The sequence below is a fragment of the Chiloscyllium punctatum genome, chromosome 14 (genome assembly GCF_047496795.1).
Source record: "Chiloscyllium punctatum isolate Juve2018m chromosome 14, sChiPun1.3, whole genome shotgun sequence".
NCBI lineage: Eukaryota > Metazoa > Chordata > Chondrichthyes > Orectolobiformes > Hemiscylliidae > Chiloscyllium > Chiloscyllium punctatum.
In genome coordinates this window covers 1,488,670-1,503,124 of record NC_092752.1, presented here as the reverse complement: position 1 = coordinate 1,503,124, position 14,455 = coordinate 1,488,670, and the positions used below count along the sequence as shown (strand labels likewise).

Below are 14,455 nucleotides of genomic sequence, written 5' to 3'. Positions count from 1 at the left end.
CTTCTATCTTAATGTTTTTAATGGTCTTCAGGATGACATCTTTGTCATCACTAAATGAAACACTTTAGAGGAAACCTTCAAGACCATCAATAATACCCTTACTGGCATAAAATTCATTAAAGAGGAGGAAAACAACAACAAACTGCCATTCCTAGATGTCACAGTAAAGTGAACAGCCGATGGGGAACTTCAAACCAGGGTCTACCGAAAACAACACGTACGGACCAAATACTGAACTACAGAAGCAATCATCCCAACACCCACAAATGAAGCTGCATTGGAACATTATTTCAATGAGCCACCATACACTGCAGCACAGAGGAACTATACAGAGCAGAGGAAAATTACCTATACAGTGTATTTAAAAAGAATGGGTATCCAATGAACACAGTCCGTAGATTTCTCAGCAACAAATCCAAACAAGCAGACAAAACACATCCAGAAACCCTAGCCACTCTCCCCTACATCAAAGACATCTCGGAAATGACTGCCAGACTACTCAGACCCCTTGGCATAATGGTAGCTCACAAATCCACCACACACTAAAACTGCAGCTAATGAATTTGAAAGACCTTATACAGACAACAAGAAAAACTATGTATCATTTACAAAATACTGTGCAAGGACTGTATCAAACATTACATTGGACAAACAGACAGAAAACTAGCCACCAGGATACATGAACATCAACTAGCCACAAAACAACATGACCCTCTCTCACTAGTGTCCTTACATACAGGTAAGGAAGGACACCACCTCGACTGGGACAATACATCCATCTTAGGATAAGCCAAACAGAGACAAGCATGAGAATTCCTAGAAGCATGGCATTGCAACCAGAACTTTATCAACAAACACAATGACTTGGACCCAGTTTATCACCCCCTGAGAAAAAGAACAGGAAATGACATCACCATGGGAAATGACATCATTAACCCAAAGAAACCCAAACATATAAATGAAAAGCAGGAATCATCAGCAGTGCTTTGTCAGGAGGCCAACTGAAGATATTATCTAGTATGGTGATGAAACGTCTGAAAATGATCCTTCCAGCTCAGCGAGCAAACTACATCCATGGGTTTAGGGTGAGAGGGGAAAGATATAAAAGAGACCTAGGGGCAACTTTTTCACACAGCGGGTGGTACATCTAAGGAATGAGCTGCCAGAGGAAGTGGTGGAGGCTGGTACGATTCCAACATTTAAAAGGCATCTGGATGGGTATATGAATAGGAAGGGTTTGGAGGGATATGGGCTGGGTGCTGGTAGATGGGACTAGATTGGGTTGGATTACCTAGTCGGCATGGACGGGTTGGACCGAAGCGTCTATTTCTGTGCTATACATCTCTATGACTCTATGACTGAGGTCAGACTAACGAGCCTATGTTTTCCTATCTTCTGTTCCCTCCCTTCTTAAATAGGGATGTTACATTTTCCAATCTCTGGTATTGTCCCTGACTCCAATGAGTCCTGAAAGGTCACCACCAGTGCCTCTACAATCTCCTCAACTGTCTCTTTCTGAGGTGTAGCCCATCTATTCCAGATGATTTATCCTCCTTCTGACCTTTCCGTTTCCCCAGCACCTTTTCCTTCAAGCTGGTCTCTACACTCACCTCTTGTTAGCTTCACAAATGGCACCTTCGTATAAGGTTTACCTTTGAACCAGCTGAAGTTTCTGTATCTGCATTGTAGATGCAAATTAAGCTTGCCATAAGAAGTGAACTCCTGCCCATTTCAGCCTAATTATTCCTTTAATAAATTAACCTCTTTGACAGTGCAAACATTTAATGGAAGTTTAGGATCTCATTCTTTCAGGATTTAATTGTTAGCAACATAGAACATTTACTTAAGAACATCAGATCTAGGAGCAGGAGTAGGTCATCTGGCGCCTCGAGCTCGCTCTGCCATTCAATAAGATCAAGGCTGATCCTTTCGTGGCCTCAGCTCCACTTACCCACCCTCTCACCATAATACTTTACTGTTCAAAAAATTATCCATCTTAGCTTCAAAACCATTTACTGAGGAAGCCTCAACCACTTCACTGGGCAGGGAATTCCATAGATTCACAACCCTCTGGGTGAAGAAGCTCCTTCTCGATTTAGTCCTAAACCTGCTCCCCCTAATTTTGACGCTATGCCCTCCTGTCCTAGTTCCTCTTGCCAGTGGAAACTTCTGCTCTACTTCTATCTTGTCTATTCCCTTCATAATTTTGTACGTTTCTGTAACACTCCCCTCATTCATCTAAAATCCAATGAGTATAGTCCCAGTCTACTCAGTATTTCCCCATAAGCTAAACCCCTTAACTCTGGAATCAACCTAGTGAACCTCCTCTACATTCCCTCCAGTGGCAGTACGTCCTTTCTCAAGTAAGGAGACCAAAACTGCACACAGTCCTCCAGGTGTGGCCTCACCAGCACCCTATATAGCTGCTACATAATCTCCCTGCTTTTAAACTCAATCCCTTTAGCAATGAAGAACAAAATTCCATTTGCCTTTTTAATTACTGTTGCACCTGCAGACCAACCTCCTGTGATTCATGCACAAGGATATCCAACGTCCCTCTGCACAGCAACATGCTGCAAGTTCTTTCCATTCAAGTAATAGTCTTTTTTACTGTTATTTCTACTGAAATGGATGACTTCACATTTATTAACATTTTACTCCATCTGCCAGACCGTTGCCCAGTCACTTAAACTATCTGTGCCCCTTTGTGAAGTTTCACAATCTCTGCATACTTTGCTTTACCACTCATCTTAGTGTGATCCATAAACTTTGATACACTGCAACTCCAAATCATCAATGTAAATTATGAATAATTGCAGTCCCAGCGCTGATCCCTGAGGCACACCACCAGGCACTGATTGTCAACCAGAATACCACCCATTTATCCCACACTTTGCTTCCTGTTGTTTAACCAATCCTCTATCCATGCTAATACATTACCCATAACACCTTGCATCTTTATCTTATGCAGCAGCCTTTTGGGTGGTACCTTTTGGAAATTTAGATACACCACATATAATGAGTCCCCGTTGTCTACCGTGCTTGTAATGTCTTTATAGAATTCCAGTAGATTAGTTAATCATGACCTGTCTTTCACGAACCCATGCTGTGTCTGCCCAATGGGACAATTTCTATCGAGATGATTTGCTAATAGACATGAGCATTTTCCACAATACAAAAGTTAAGCTAACTGATCTATACTTTCCCATATTTTGTCTATGTCCCAAGATACCACATGAGATAAAGCTAGAAAAAGAGTGGTCACTAGAAAGGTTAGCAGTACTTTAACTGGATAGGTGGTCTCTTTGAAATGGGATATATCCTTGGTTGTGAGAACTACAGATAGTACTTACATATCAGTGCTGGCCACAATCATTAACAGAAGAATGTTAACAAAAGGCCTGGAGAATGGAGCACATACTACACTCTTCTTCAGGGTAAACTTAGTAATTACAAACTAATCAGTTCAATGGGAATAATGGTAAAGCTTTTAGAAATTATACTCTGGGAGAAAATTAACAGACCACGAGATGTCTGTTTTCAGTCCGTACCAGACACAATGGAGACCTGCTCTGACAAAATCGGCAATTATCATGGGGGTTTTAATCTATATGTTGATTGGTCGAACCAGATCAGTCAGGGTAGCCCTGAGGAGGAGTTCATTGAGTGTATCTGCGATAGTTTTCTTGAACAGTTTGTAATGGAACCGACAAGGGAGCAAGCTATCCTAGATCTGGTCTTTTGTAATGGAGACAGGAATAATTAATGACCTCATAGTTAGGGATCCTCTTGGAAGGAGCGACCACAGTATGGTTGAATTTAAAATATAGATGGAGAATGTGAAGATAAACTCCAATACCAGGGTCCTGTGCTTAAACAAAGGAGACTACAATACGATGAGGGAGGAGATAGCTCAAATAGACTGGAAGCAAAGACTTTATGGTGGGACAGTTGATGACAAGTGGAGGACTTTCATAGCAATTTTTCAAAGTGCGCAGCAAAATTATACACCAGTGCAAAGGAAGGACTGTGGGAAAAGGAGTAAACTGCTATGGGTGTCTAAGGAAATAAGGGAAGGGAGACTATCACATTGAAAGAGAAGGCATACAAAGTGGCCAAGATCAGCAGGAAACTAAAAGATTGGGAGAATTTTAAAGGTCAACAGAAAATCACAAAAAGAGTTATAAAGAGTAGATAGGTAGTTCTGTGGTTGAAAATGAGACTCCCTCCCCTGAATGGTATATTGCTTTGCAAGTGCACGGGTCAGGAATGTCTTAGCGGCAGAACAATCTGAAGGGGGAGGGTGAACAGCCAGCTGTCATGGTGCATATTGGCACCAATGGTATAGGTAAAACATTGATAAGGCTTGACAAGAAGAATTGAGGGAGTTAGGAGCCAAGTTAAAAAGTAGGACCTCAGGATTAATCTCAGGATTGCTACCAGTACCCACGTGCGAGTCAGAGTAGAAATGAAAGAATAGGCAGGATGAATGAGTGGCTTGAGAGATGGTGCAGGAGGGAGGGGTTCAGAGTTTTGGGACATTGGGACCGGTTCTGGGGGAGGTGGGACTATTACAAGTTGGACGGTCTGGGCTGGACTAGAACCAATGTCCTTGGGGGTGCTTTTGCTAATGCTGTTGGGGAGGGTTTAAACGGATGTTGCAGGGGGATGGGAACCAAATGAGGAGGTTAGTGGACAGTAAGGAGGTAGTAACTAAAGCCTGTAAGGAACTAGATCATGAAGTCAGTGTGATTAAGGTGAAGAGGAGGCAGGGAGCAAATGATGAACGTTAAGGGACTGGTGGTCTGAGGTGCATTTGTTTTAATGCAAGAAGTGCAGTAGGTAAGGCAGATGAACTGAGGGCTTGGATTAGTACCTGGGAGTATAATGTTATTGCTATTGAGACTTGGTTGAGGGAAGGGCATGATTCTAGATTAGAGTGGTGCTGGAAGAGCAGGTCAGGCAGCATCCGAGGAGCAGGAACATCAACTTTTCGAGCAAAAGCTCTTCATCAGGAATTGAGAGGCTGTAGGCCATCAGCAGCAGAATTGTACTCAAATGCAATCTGTAACTTATTTTATTGGACAATTAAACAAATCACTGGAGGAGAAAGTTGCACAAATATCTCGATCCTCAATGAAGGGGGAGCACAGTACATTAATGCAAAAGATTAGGCTGAAGCAGTCTCAACAGTCTTCAGATGGATGTGCCAAGTGGATGATTCATCATGGCCCCACCCAGAGGACCCTGACATCACACATGTCAGTCTTTAGCCAATTCAGCCAATGTGATATCTAATTGGAGACATTGGATACTGCAAATGGTATGGACCGTGACGATGTTTTGGCAATAGTACTGAAGATGTGTACTCCAGCGCTTGCCATACCCCTAGACAAGCTGTTCCAGTACAACTATAACTTTGACATTTAAACAACAATGTGGCAGTTTGCCCAGATAAGTTCTATGAACAAAAATCAGCAAATCCAACCCTGCAAATTACTACCTTCACCATTCTATTCTCAATTATCAGTAAGGTGGTGAAATGTGTAACCAACAGTGCTATCAGGCAGAACTTGCTCAGCAACAACCTGCTCAGTGATGCTCAGTTTGGGTTCTGCCAGGGCCACTCAGCTCCTGATCTCATTACAACCTGGGTTTAAACATGGACAAAAGAGCTGAATTCCAGAGGGGAGGTGAAAGTGACAGCCCTTGACATCAAGGCCACATTCGACCAAGTGTGACATCAAAGCTTGAATGAAAATGTAGTTGGGTGTATTAATAATTTTGCAGACAACACAAAGATCAGTGGAGTTGTGGATAGTGTAAAGTTTCAAAGGATGCATTGGGATATAGATCAGATGCAGATAAGGGCAAAGAAATGGCATAGGGAGTTTAATCCGGAGAAGTATGGGTGCTGCACTTTGGGAGATCAAATTTGCAATATCCAGGCTTAGCCTGATAATAGACAAGTAAGATTTGTGATAGGTAATGACCGTATTCAATAGGAGAGAATCAAACCATCATTCAGTAATATTCCCATCACTGACTTTTCCACTACCACTGATACTGAAGATGGCTGTGGAGAGGAGAGCGTGCCCAGCACAGTGCAGTCATCATGAGTAAGCAAGCCCAATATGGTGGAAAGTGAGGTCCCTGGCTTCTGTGGCGGTGGTGAGAACAGGCAACCTTAGGTAGAAATCAGCATGTACTGGTGACGTGGCCTGGTGTGATCTGGTGGTGAGGCCTGGTGTCGTCTGGTGGTGAGACCCAGCGTGGTCAGGTGGTGAGGCCTGGCGTGGTCAGGTGGTGAGGCCCAGCATGGTCTGGTGGTGAGGCCCAGTGTGATCTGGTGGTGAGGCCTGGCCTGGTCTGGTGGTGAGGCCCAACGTGGTCTGGTGGTGAGGCCCGGTATGGTCTGGTGGTGAGGCCCAGTGTGATCTGGTGGTGAGGCCTGGCCTGGTCTGGTGGTGAGGCCCAACGTGGTCTGGTGGTGAGGCCCAGCATGGTCTGGTGGTGAGGCCCAGTGTGATCTGGTGGTGAGGCCTGGCCTGGTCTGGTGGTGAGGCCCAACGTGGTCTGGTGGTGAGGCCCGGTATGGTCTGGTGGTGAGACCCGGTTTGGTCTGGTGGTGAGGCCCAGCATGGTCTGGTGGTGAGGCCCGGTGTGATTTGGTGGTGAGGCCTGGCATGGTCTGGTGGTGAGGCCCAGCATGGTCTGGTGGTGAGGCCCTAGTGTGATCTGGTGGTGAGGCCTGGTCTGGTCTGGTGGTGAGCCCGGCATGCTCTGGTGGTGAGGCCCAGCATGGTTTGCTAGTGAGGCCCAATGTGGTCTGCTTGAAGGACTGTAATGCTGAACTTTATTTTATTTCTTTATTTTTCAAATTAATTAGTAAGATCCTTTGCCTACGTGCCTTGTACCGAAAATGGTGCCGTAAGTAGCAACTTTTTAAACTTTTCACTGTACTCGTGTAAGTATGGGACAATAAATCTAATTCAATTCAATGCCAGCATCCTTGGGTTACAACTGACCAGAAACTGAATTGACCAACCATATAAACACCGTGGCTACAAGGGCAGACCACAGGCTACGAATACTGCAGCAGGTCACTCATCCCAAGGCACAAATCAGGAGTGTGGTGGAATATTCCCCAATTGCCTGGATGACTGCAGTTCCAACAACACTCAAGAAGCTTGACACCATCCAGGGCAAAGCAGCCCACTTGATTTCCATTGTTTTCACAAACTACCTCCAACACCAATGCTCAGTAGCAGCAGTGCGTTCATTCTACAAGGTGCGGAGAAGAAATTCACCAAGACTCCTTCAACATCATCTTTCAAGCCCACAGCCACTACCAGTACCATTTTGAATGACAAGAGTAGCAAGTACATTGGAGTTTTCTACATTGGACAAACAGGCAGAAAACTAGCCGCCAGGATACATGAACATCAACTAGCCACAAAATGACATGACCCACTCTCACTAGTATTTTTACATACAGATGAGGAAGGACACCACTTCAACTGGGACAACACATCCATCCTCAGACAAGCCAAACAAAGACACGCATGAGAATTCCTAGAAGGACAGCATTCCAACTAGAACTCTATCAATAAACACATCAACTTAGATCCCATTTACCACCCCTGATAAAAAGCGCAGGAAATTATGTCACCACCGGAAATGACATCACCAACCCAAGGAAACTCAAACACATAAATAGAAAGCAGGCCATACCACAGTGCTTCATCTGGACCCTCACTGACGATGTTGCCTAGTGTGATGACGAAACATCCGAAAACCAATCTTCCAGCTCAGCAAGCAAACCTCCATCCAGAACCTCAACCTGAGCTACAAATCTTCTCAAAACTCACTGTGTAATAACATCTCTGAACAGATAGATTACAAAATAAAGATAAGGAACTTGTGTTATTTTTAGTGATTTTGTCATGGAATGTGGGTTTTGCTGGTTAGACCACATTGTCCATGCCTAATTACTTGGCTTTCAGAGGACAATTCAGAGTCAATCACGTAAAACTGGCTCTGGAGCTTCATGTAGACCAAACCAGGTAAAGATGACAATTTTTAAATGTCTTTAATGCACTCATGGGCATCCCTGGTTTGGCCAGCATTTATTGCCTATCTCTAGTTGTCCTTGAGAAGATGGTGGTGAGCTACTTTTTTAAACCACTGCAGTCCACATGCTGCAGGTGGACCCACAGTGTTGTTAGGGAGAGGGTTCCAGGGTTTTGACTCAGTGACACTACAGGAATGGTGATATATTTCCAAGTCAGGATGGTGAAGGGCTTGGAAGGGAACTCCCATGTATCTGCTTCCCTTGTCATTCTAAATGGCACTGGTCGTGGCTGTGGGCTTGGAAGATGATGTTTGCTCAGCAATCAAATCTACATCCATGTCATTACATACTTTTGGAATGGATGGGAATTGAACTGAGACCTCATGGCTCAGATATAGAGGCACTACCGCTGCACCACAACAGCTTAACATCCAATAACCACAGTAATTACGCCCATTTCTTAGGAACTGAAGTTATTCCTTAGTTAATGCCAACAACCTGCATACAATCAGAAAGAAAGATTTGTATTTATTCAGTGACTTTCACAGACACTAGACATTTCAAAATGCTTTACAGTCAATATTGTCAGTGTTGCTATATGGGAACACACCAACTAATTTGAGCAAATCAAACAGCAGTGTAATATTGATCAACAGCAGACAGTTATCACACTCTAAGATTTTACACCTGCTTCCTGCCATTTTTCACAATGCCTATTATGATTGTAGGTGTTTGAAATATTTTTCCCTTAGGCTTCAATCTTTACATTTAGGTAACCACATTTTTCTGCTGTAAATAATAAATAAAAAGCAAAATATTGAGAATGTTTCAAATCTGAAATAAAAATAGCACATGCTGAAGGAACTCAGCAAGTCTGGGAGCTCCATCGAGAGAGAGAGAAATAAGAATTAACATTTTGAGTCAAGTCTAATTGTTCTTCAGAACCTTTTGACCATATTCTACCACAGAAAACTCTAAACCTATTGCAGAATAAAACTGGAATTATTTTTTGCACAAATTTATTGTTATTTTTTAGAGTTCACAGCAAATACCTCTGAATCCAATAACCACAGGGTGAATCTGTACCTATTCAACTGTCAATTTATTTATAATTAGGAGTTTGCATTAATCCCTATGTTCTGCCATTTAAACCCAATGATGCAAGTAGACATCCTTGGTAACAGAAGGTAACAAAAGGAATGTTTAAAAGGTGATCTCATGGGCAACACAGAAAACATTTGGAAGTGATCCAGCTCAGCTTCAGTCAGTTGCCAGGTAGAGGATGTAAGTAAATATCAGGGTACAGGAACTGGGACTGAAAACAATGACCTTGCCTTTTTGAAACATCAGTTTTCAAACAAACAGTGTGACCAATTGTTATAGTCTCTATGCAGCAAGTAGTCAGAATACAAACCTTGCTATAACATGGAGTAGCTGAGATAAATAACCTTGACACATTTAAGAGGGAGGTAATTAAAATTATGCAGGAGAAGAGGAATTGAAGATTAAGTTGATTGAAAGGGGTGGGAGAAGGCTCAGGTGGTGTATAAACACTGGTCTGAACTGGTTGTACCAAATGACTTGTGTGTGTGCTGGCATTCCCTGTACGATTAGTGTTAGCCATATGGTGAACCCCACCAGTATGAGCCTATGACACCAATCCACCTGGAGTATTCTTTGCTGATTTATTTTGATGAAATAATTCATTATTTAATGTGTGTTTCAAATGGAAAACAGTGAAGGCAGCATTCACAGCGATACACATTCTTTACCTAATTCACATGTTCCTGTTGTGCTTTTCAGAGTTAATTGGTGAAGTGGATGCTGTTAATGGTGATTCGTGTCAGGTATGTTACCTTTTGCTGTTCCCTTGTACTTTTTAATCCTCTGAGTGCATATCAGAAAATGTAAACAGGAAATTAAGGGGTGATCCCCTAGACTCTGTTGTACAGGGTGTAATTTTATAATTTGCATACGATTTGAAATTATTGTGAACTTTGAGGAAGATGTTGTTAAATTTCAAAAGGACATGGTCTATTTGGTGGGATGGGCAGGCAAAAGAGAGAAGACATTTAATGCACAGAATTCTGAAGTGATCCATTTCAGTATGAAGAATATGTAAAGATAATACAAAATAAAGCATACAATTCTAAAGGGTTGCTGATGCAGAGAGACCTGAGTGCATATGTGCATAAATCATAGAAGTTGTCAAGATGTGTTAAGAGTGTGGTTAATGAATCATAGAGATTCCTGGACTTTATGAATAGAGGAATGGAGGACAAAGGCAAGGAAATTATAATAAATCTGTAAAAGCAAATTGGTTCAGCCATAGCTGGAGTATTGTGTGTTGTTCTGAGCAAAGACTTTAGGATGGATGCAAAGGCATTAATGGGATTGGGTCCAGCAATGAAGAGTGACAGTTACTTAGACAAGAGAAGCTGGGAGTGTTCACCTTGAAGAAGACGCATCGAGATAATCAGAATCAAGTAAGATCTTGACAGAAAAGGGAGAGAACAGCTGGTCCTTCTAGTTGAAGTTCAATAACGAGGGGCATAACTTTAAGCTGAAAGATAGGAGGTTTAGAGGGTGTTTGAGGGAAAGCTTTTTCATCCAGAAGGTGGTCGGGCCTGGCAGGAAGTCGAGGAAGGAAACATTGCAACCTTTAAAGGTGCTTGGCTGTGCACTTGAAGTGTGATAATATTCAAGGGTACGGGCTAAATTCATAGAAGTGGGATGTGTGTATCATATAATTATACAGTGCAGAGGAGGCCCTTCGGCCTATGAGTCTGCAGCAACATAAGAGAAACTCCTGACCTTCAACCTAATCCCACTTACCAGCACTTGAGCTATAGCCTTGAATGTTATCATGTGCCAAGTGTTTATCCAGGTACCTTTTAAAGCATGTCAGAATATTTGCCACTACCACCCTCCCAGATAGGGTATTCCAGACCGTCACTGCCCTCTGGGTAAAAATGTTTTTCCTCACATCCCCCTAAATCTCCCACCTGTCACCTTGAATCTATGTCCCCTCTGACTGACCCTTAAACTAAGGGATAAGCTGCTCCTTATCCACTCTGTTCACCCCGCAGAATTCTCTGCTCCAATGAAAACCCCAAACTTGCCCAACCTTTCCTCATAACTTATATTCTCCACTCTGGACAGTACCCTGGTGAATCTCCTCTGCACCGTCTCCAGTTGCAATCACTTCCTTCCTGTAATGTGGTGATCAGAACAGCACACAGTAATGAAATCAGAGATTGCTGAAAAAACTCAGCAGAGCTGGTAGTATCTGTGGAGAGAGTATTGCACACAGTACAATGACTGTGGTCTCACCAAAGATCTGTACAACTCCCTCATGATTTCCCTGATTTTGTAATCTCGATTGATTAAGGCAAGTGTCCCGTGTGTCTTTATCATCACCGTACTAACTTGTCCTTCTACCTTCAAAGATCTATAGACAAACACTCCAAGGTCTTTTTGTTCTACAGAACCTTCTAATGTAATTCCAAAGTGTATCACTTCACACGTTTCAGGGTTAAATTTCCATTGGCCACATATTTGTCCTTGTGGTTCTGTTCGCCGAGCTGGGAATTTGCAGATGTTTCGTCCCCTGTCTAGGTGACCTCCTCAGTGCTTGGGAGCCTCCTGTGAAGCACTTCTGTGATCTTTCCTCCGGCATCTGCCGCTTCCGGTTGTCAGTTCCAGCTGTCCGCTGCAGTGGCCGGTATGTTGGGTCCAGGTCGATGTGCTTATTGATTGAATCAGTGGATGAGTGCCATGCCTTGAGGAATTCCCTGGCTGTTCTCTGTTTGGCTTGTCCTATAATAGTGGTGTTGTCCCAGTCGAATTCATGTTGCTTGTCATCTGAGTGTGTGGCTACTAAGGATAGCTGGTCATGTCGTTTCGTGGCTAGTTGGTGTTCAGGGATGCGGATCGTTAGCTGTCTTCCTGTTTGTCCGATGTAGTGTTTTGTGCAGTCCTTGCATGGGATTTTGTACAATACATTGGTTTTGCTCATGCTGGGTATCGGGTCCTTCGTCCTGGTGAGTTGTTGTCTGAGCGTGGTTGTTGGTTTGTGTGCTGTTATGAGTCCTAGTGGTCGCAGTAGTCTGGCTGTCAGTTCGGAAATGCTCTTGATGTATGGTATTGTGGCTAGTCCTTTGGGTTGTGGCATGTCCTCGTTCCGTTGTCTTTCCCTTAGGCATCTGTTGATGAAATTGCACGGGTATCCGTTTTTGGCGAATACATTGTATAGGTGTTCTTCTTCCTCGTTTTGCAGTTCTGGTGTGCTGCAGTGTGTTGTGGCCCTTTTGAACAGTGTCTTGATGCAACTTCTTTTGTGTGTGTTGGGGTGGTTGCTTTCGTAGTTAAGGACTTGGTCTGTGTGTGTGGCTTTCCTGTATACCTTTGTGGTGAATTCTCCGTTCGGTGTTCTCTGTACCATCACGTCTAGGAATGGGAGTTGGTTGTCCTTTTCTTCCTCTCTAGTGAATCGGATTCCTGTGAGTGTGGCGATGATGATCCAGTGTGTGTTCTCTATTTCTGTGTTTTTAATGGTTACAAAGGTATCATCTACATACCTGACCCAGAGTTTGGGTTGAATTTGCCGTAAGACCGTTTGTTCTAACCTTTGCATTACCACTTCTGCTATGAGTCCAGAGATGGGTGAGCCCATGGGTGTGCCGTTGATTTGTTCGTATATTTGGTTGTTGAATGTGAAGTGTGTTGTGAGGCACAGGTCCAGTAGTTTGAGTATGCAGTCTTTGTTGATAAGTTCCCCTTCTTGTTGTCTGTTCTGTATGTCCAGCAGGTTGGCCATTGTTTCTCTGGCTAGGGTTTTGTTGATAGAGGTGAACAGTGCCATTACATTGAATGAGACCGTAGTTTCTTCCTTGTCTATGTGTATATTTCTGATGATGTCCAAGAATTCCTGTGTTGACTGTACAGTGTCTGGATCCGCTGATCAGGTGTTTCAGTTTCTGCTGTAGTTCTTTAGCCAGTTTGTGTGATGGTGTCCCTGGTAGTGATACAATGGGTCTGAGTGGGATGTCTGGTTTGTGCACTTTAGGTAGTCCATAGAATCTGGGGTGGTTGTTGCTTTCAGGTTTCATTCTCTGTTGGTCAAACCTGGTTATCTGTCCATTTTTTTGTAGGTTCCTCAGTGTGTTGTTTATCCTATTGGTGAGCTGTGAGGTGGGGACAAACTTATTTGTCCATTTGACCATTCTGTTTATATCTACTTACAACCCAAGACACTCAACCTCACTTTTATTTTGTAAATATATTTATTAGCAAATTTTTTTAACTTTACAAACATATAAAATTATTGAAAAATATAATCAATAACAAATATCAGTATAGTAAAAGAAAAAAAACACAAATTACAATACAACTACTGTCTACTAACTACTAACCTACCCTCTAATACAAAACAAACCCTAACACTGTGCAAAGCAACATCAAGTAAATAACTAATAGATCAAAAAAAAGAAAAGCAAAAGAAAACATAGAATACAAAGCAGCAATGCTTGGCGCAAAGCTCCCAAACAAAGGAACGGGAACATTGCATATATACCCATATTAACTCAGGAGACCCCCTCCAGGGCCCAGGGCTTGACAAACCTAACCATCCCAGTTAAACAAACACCCTAGATAAGATAGCTGACAAATCTATATCCAAATAACTCAAGTAGGGCTGCCATGTCTTATAAAAATGGTCTGTTGTCAACCTCGCTGTTAACCATCGGCAATTCTTTGTGTAATCTGTAAATGTACTAATCCAAATCCCACACAATCATCTTTATCATTTATATAAATGACGAATAATGGGAGACCCAGCACAGCCCTTGTGGTACGTCACTGGACACTGGATTCCAGTCACTCAAGGAGCCTTCTGTCATAACCCTCTGTATCCTACAACTGAGCTAATGTGGAAACCACTTTCTCAAATTACCCTGTACCCCCACGTGCAATTGCTTTCTTGAGAAGTCTGCTATATGGGACCTTGCCAAAGCCTTTGCTGAAATCCATGTAAACACGACACTACCCTCATCTTAAACTGGTCACTCAAAAAATTCAAATTTGTTAGGTCTGACCTGCCTCTGATGACATCATGTTGACTATCCCTGATCAAGCTTTGCCTCTCCAAGTGGAGATTGATGTGCACCTTCAGAATTTTCTCCAGTAGTTTCCCTACCACTGATGAGACTGTCTGGTCTGTAGTTCTGACTGTAGATTCCAAGGGCTTTTATCAGTGTAAATTGAGTGGACCAAAGGGCCTCTTTCTTGCTGTATGATTTTGTATTCTCTTTGGTGGAAAGGTTATGAGCAATATGACATAGAGATAAGGAATTAACAAAACAAGCAACAGGAATACAAAGA

At 42.8% G+C, this 14,455-nt stretch overlaps 1 protein-coding gene across 4 annotated transcripts in view; it reads left to right on the top strand.

Moving 5' to 3' along the window:
- LOC140485529 (clathrin light chain A-like) overlaps nt 1-14,455 on the top strand; it is a 52,252-nt gene that overhangs the window by 10,081 nt on the left and 27,716 nt on the right. For all 4 annotated transcript variants that reach the window (XR_011962381.1, XM_072583717.1, XM_072583715.1 and 1 more), the window contains exon 2: nt 9,878-9,921. Coding sequence is in view for 3 of the 4 variants with exons in the window: in XM_072583717.1 (XP_072439818.1) it covers nt 9,878-9,921 (44 nt within the window). In the remaining variant the exon portion in view is untranslated. The remainder of the gene's footprint in view (nt 1-9,877; nt 9,922-14,455) is intronic.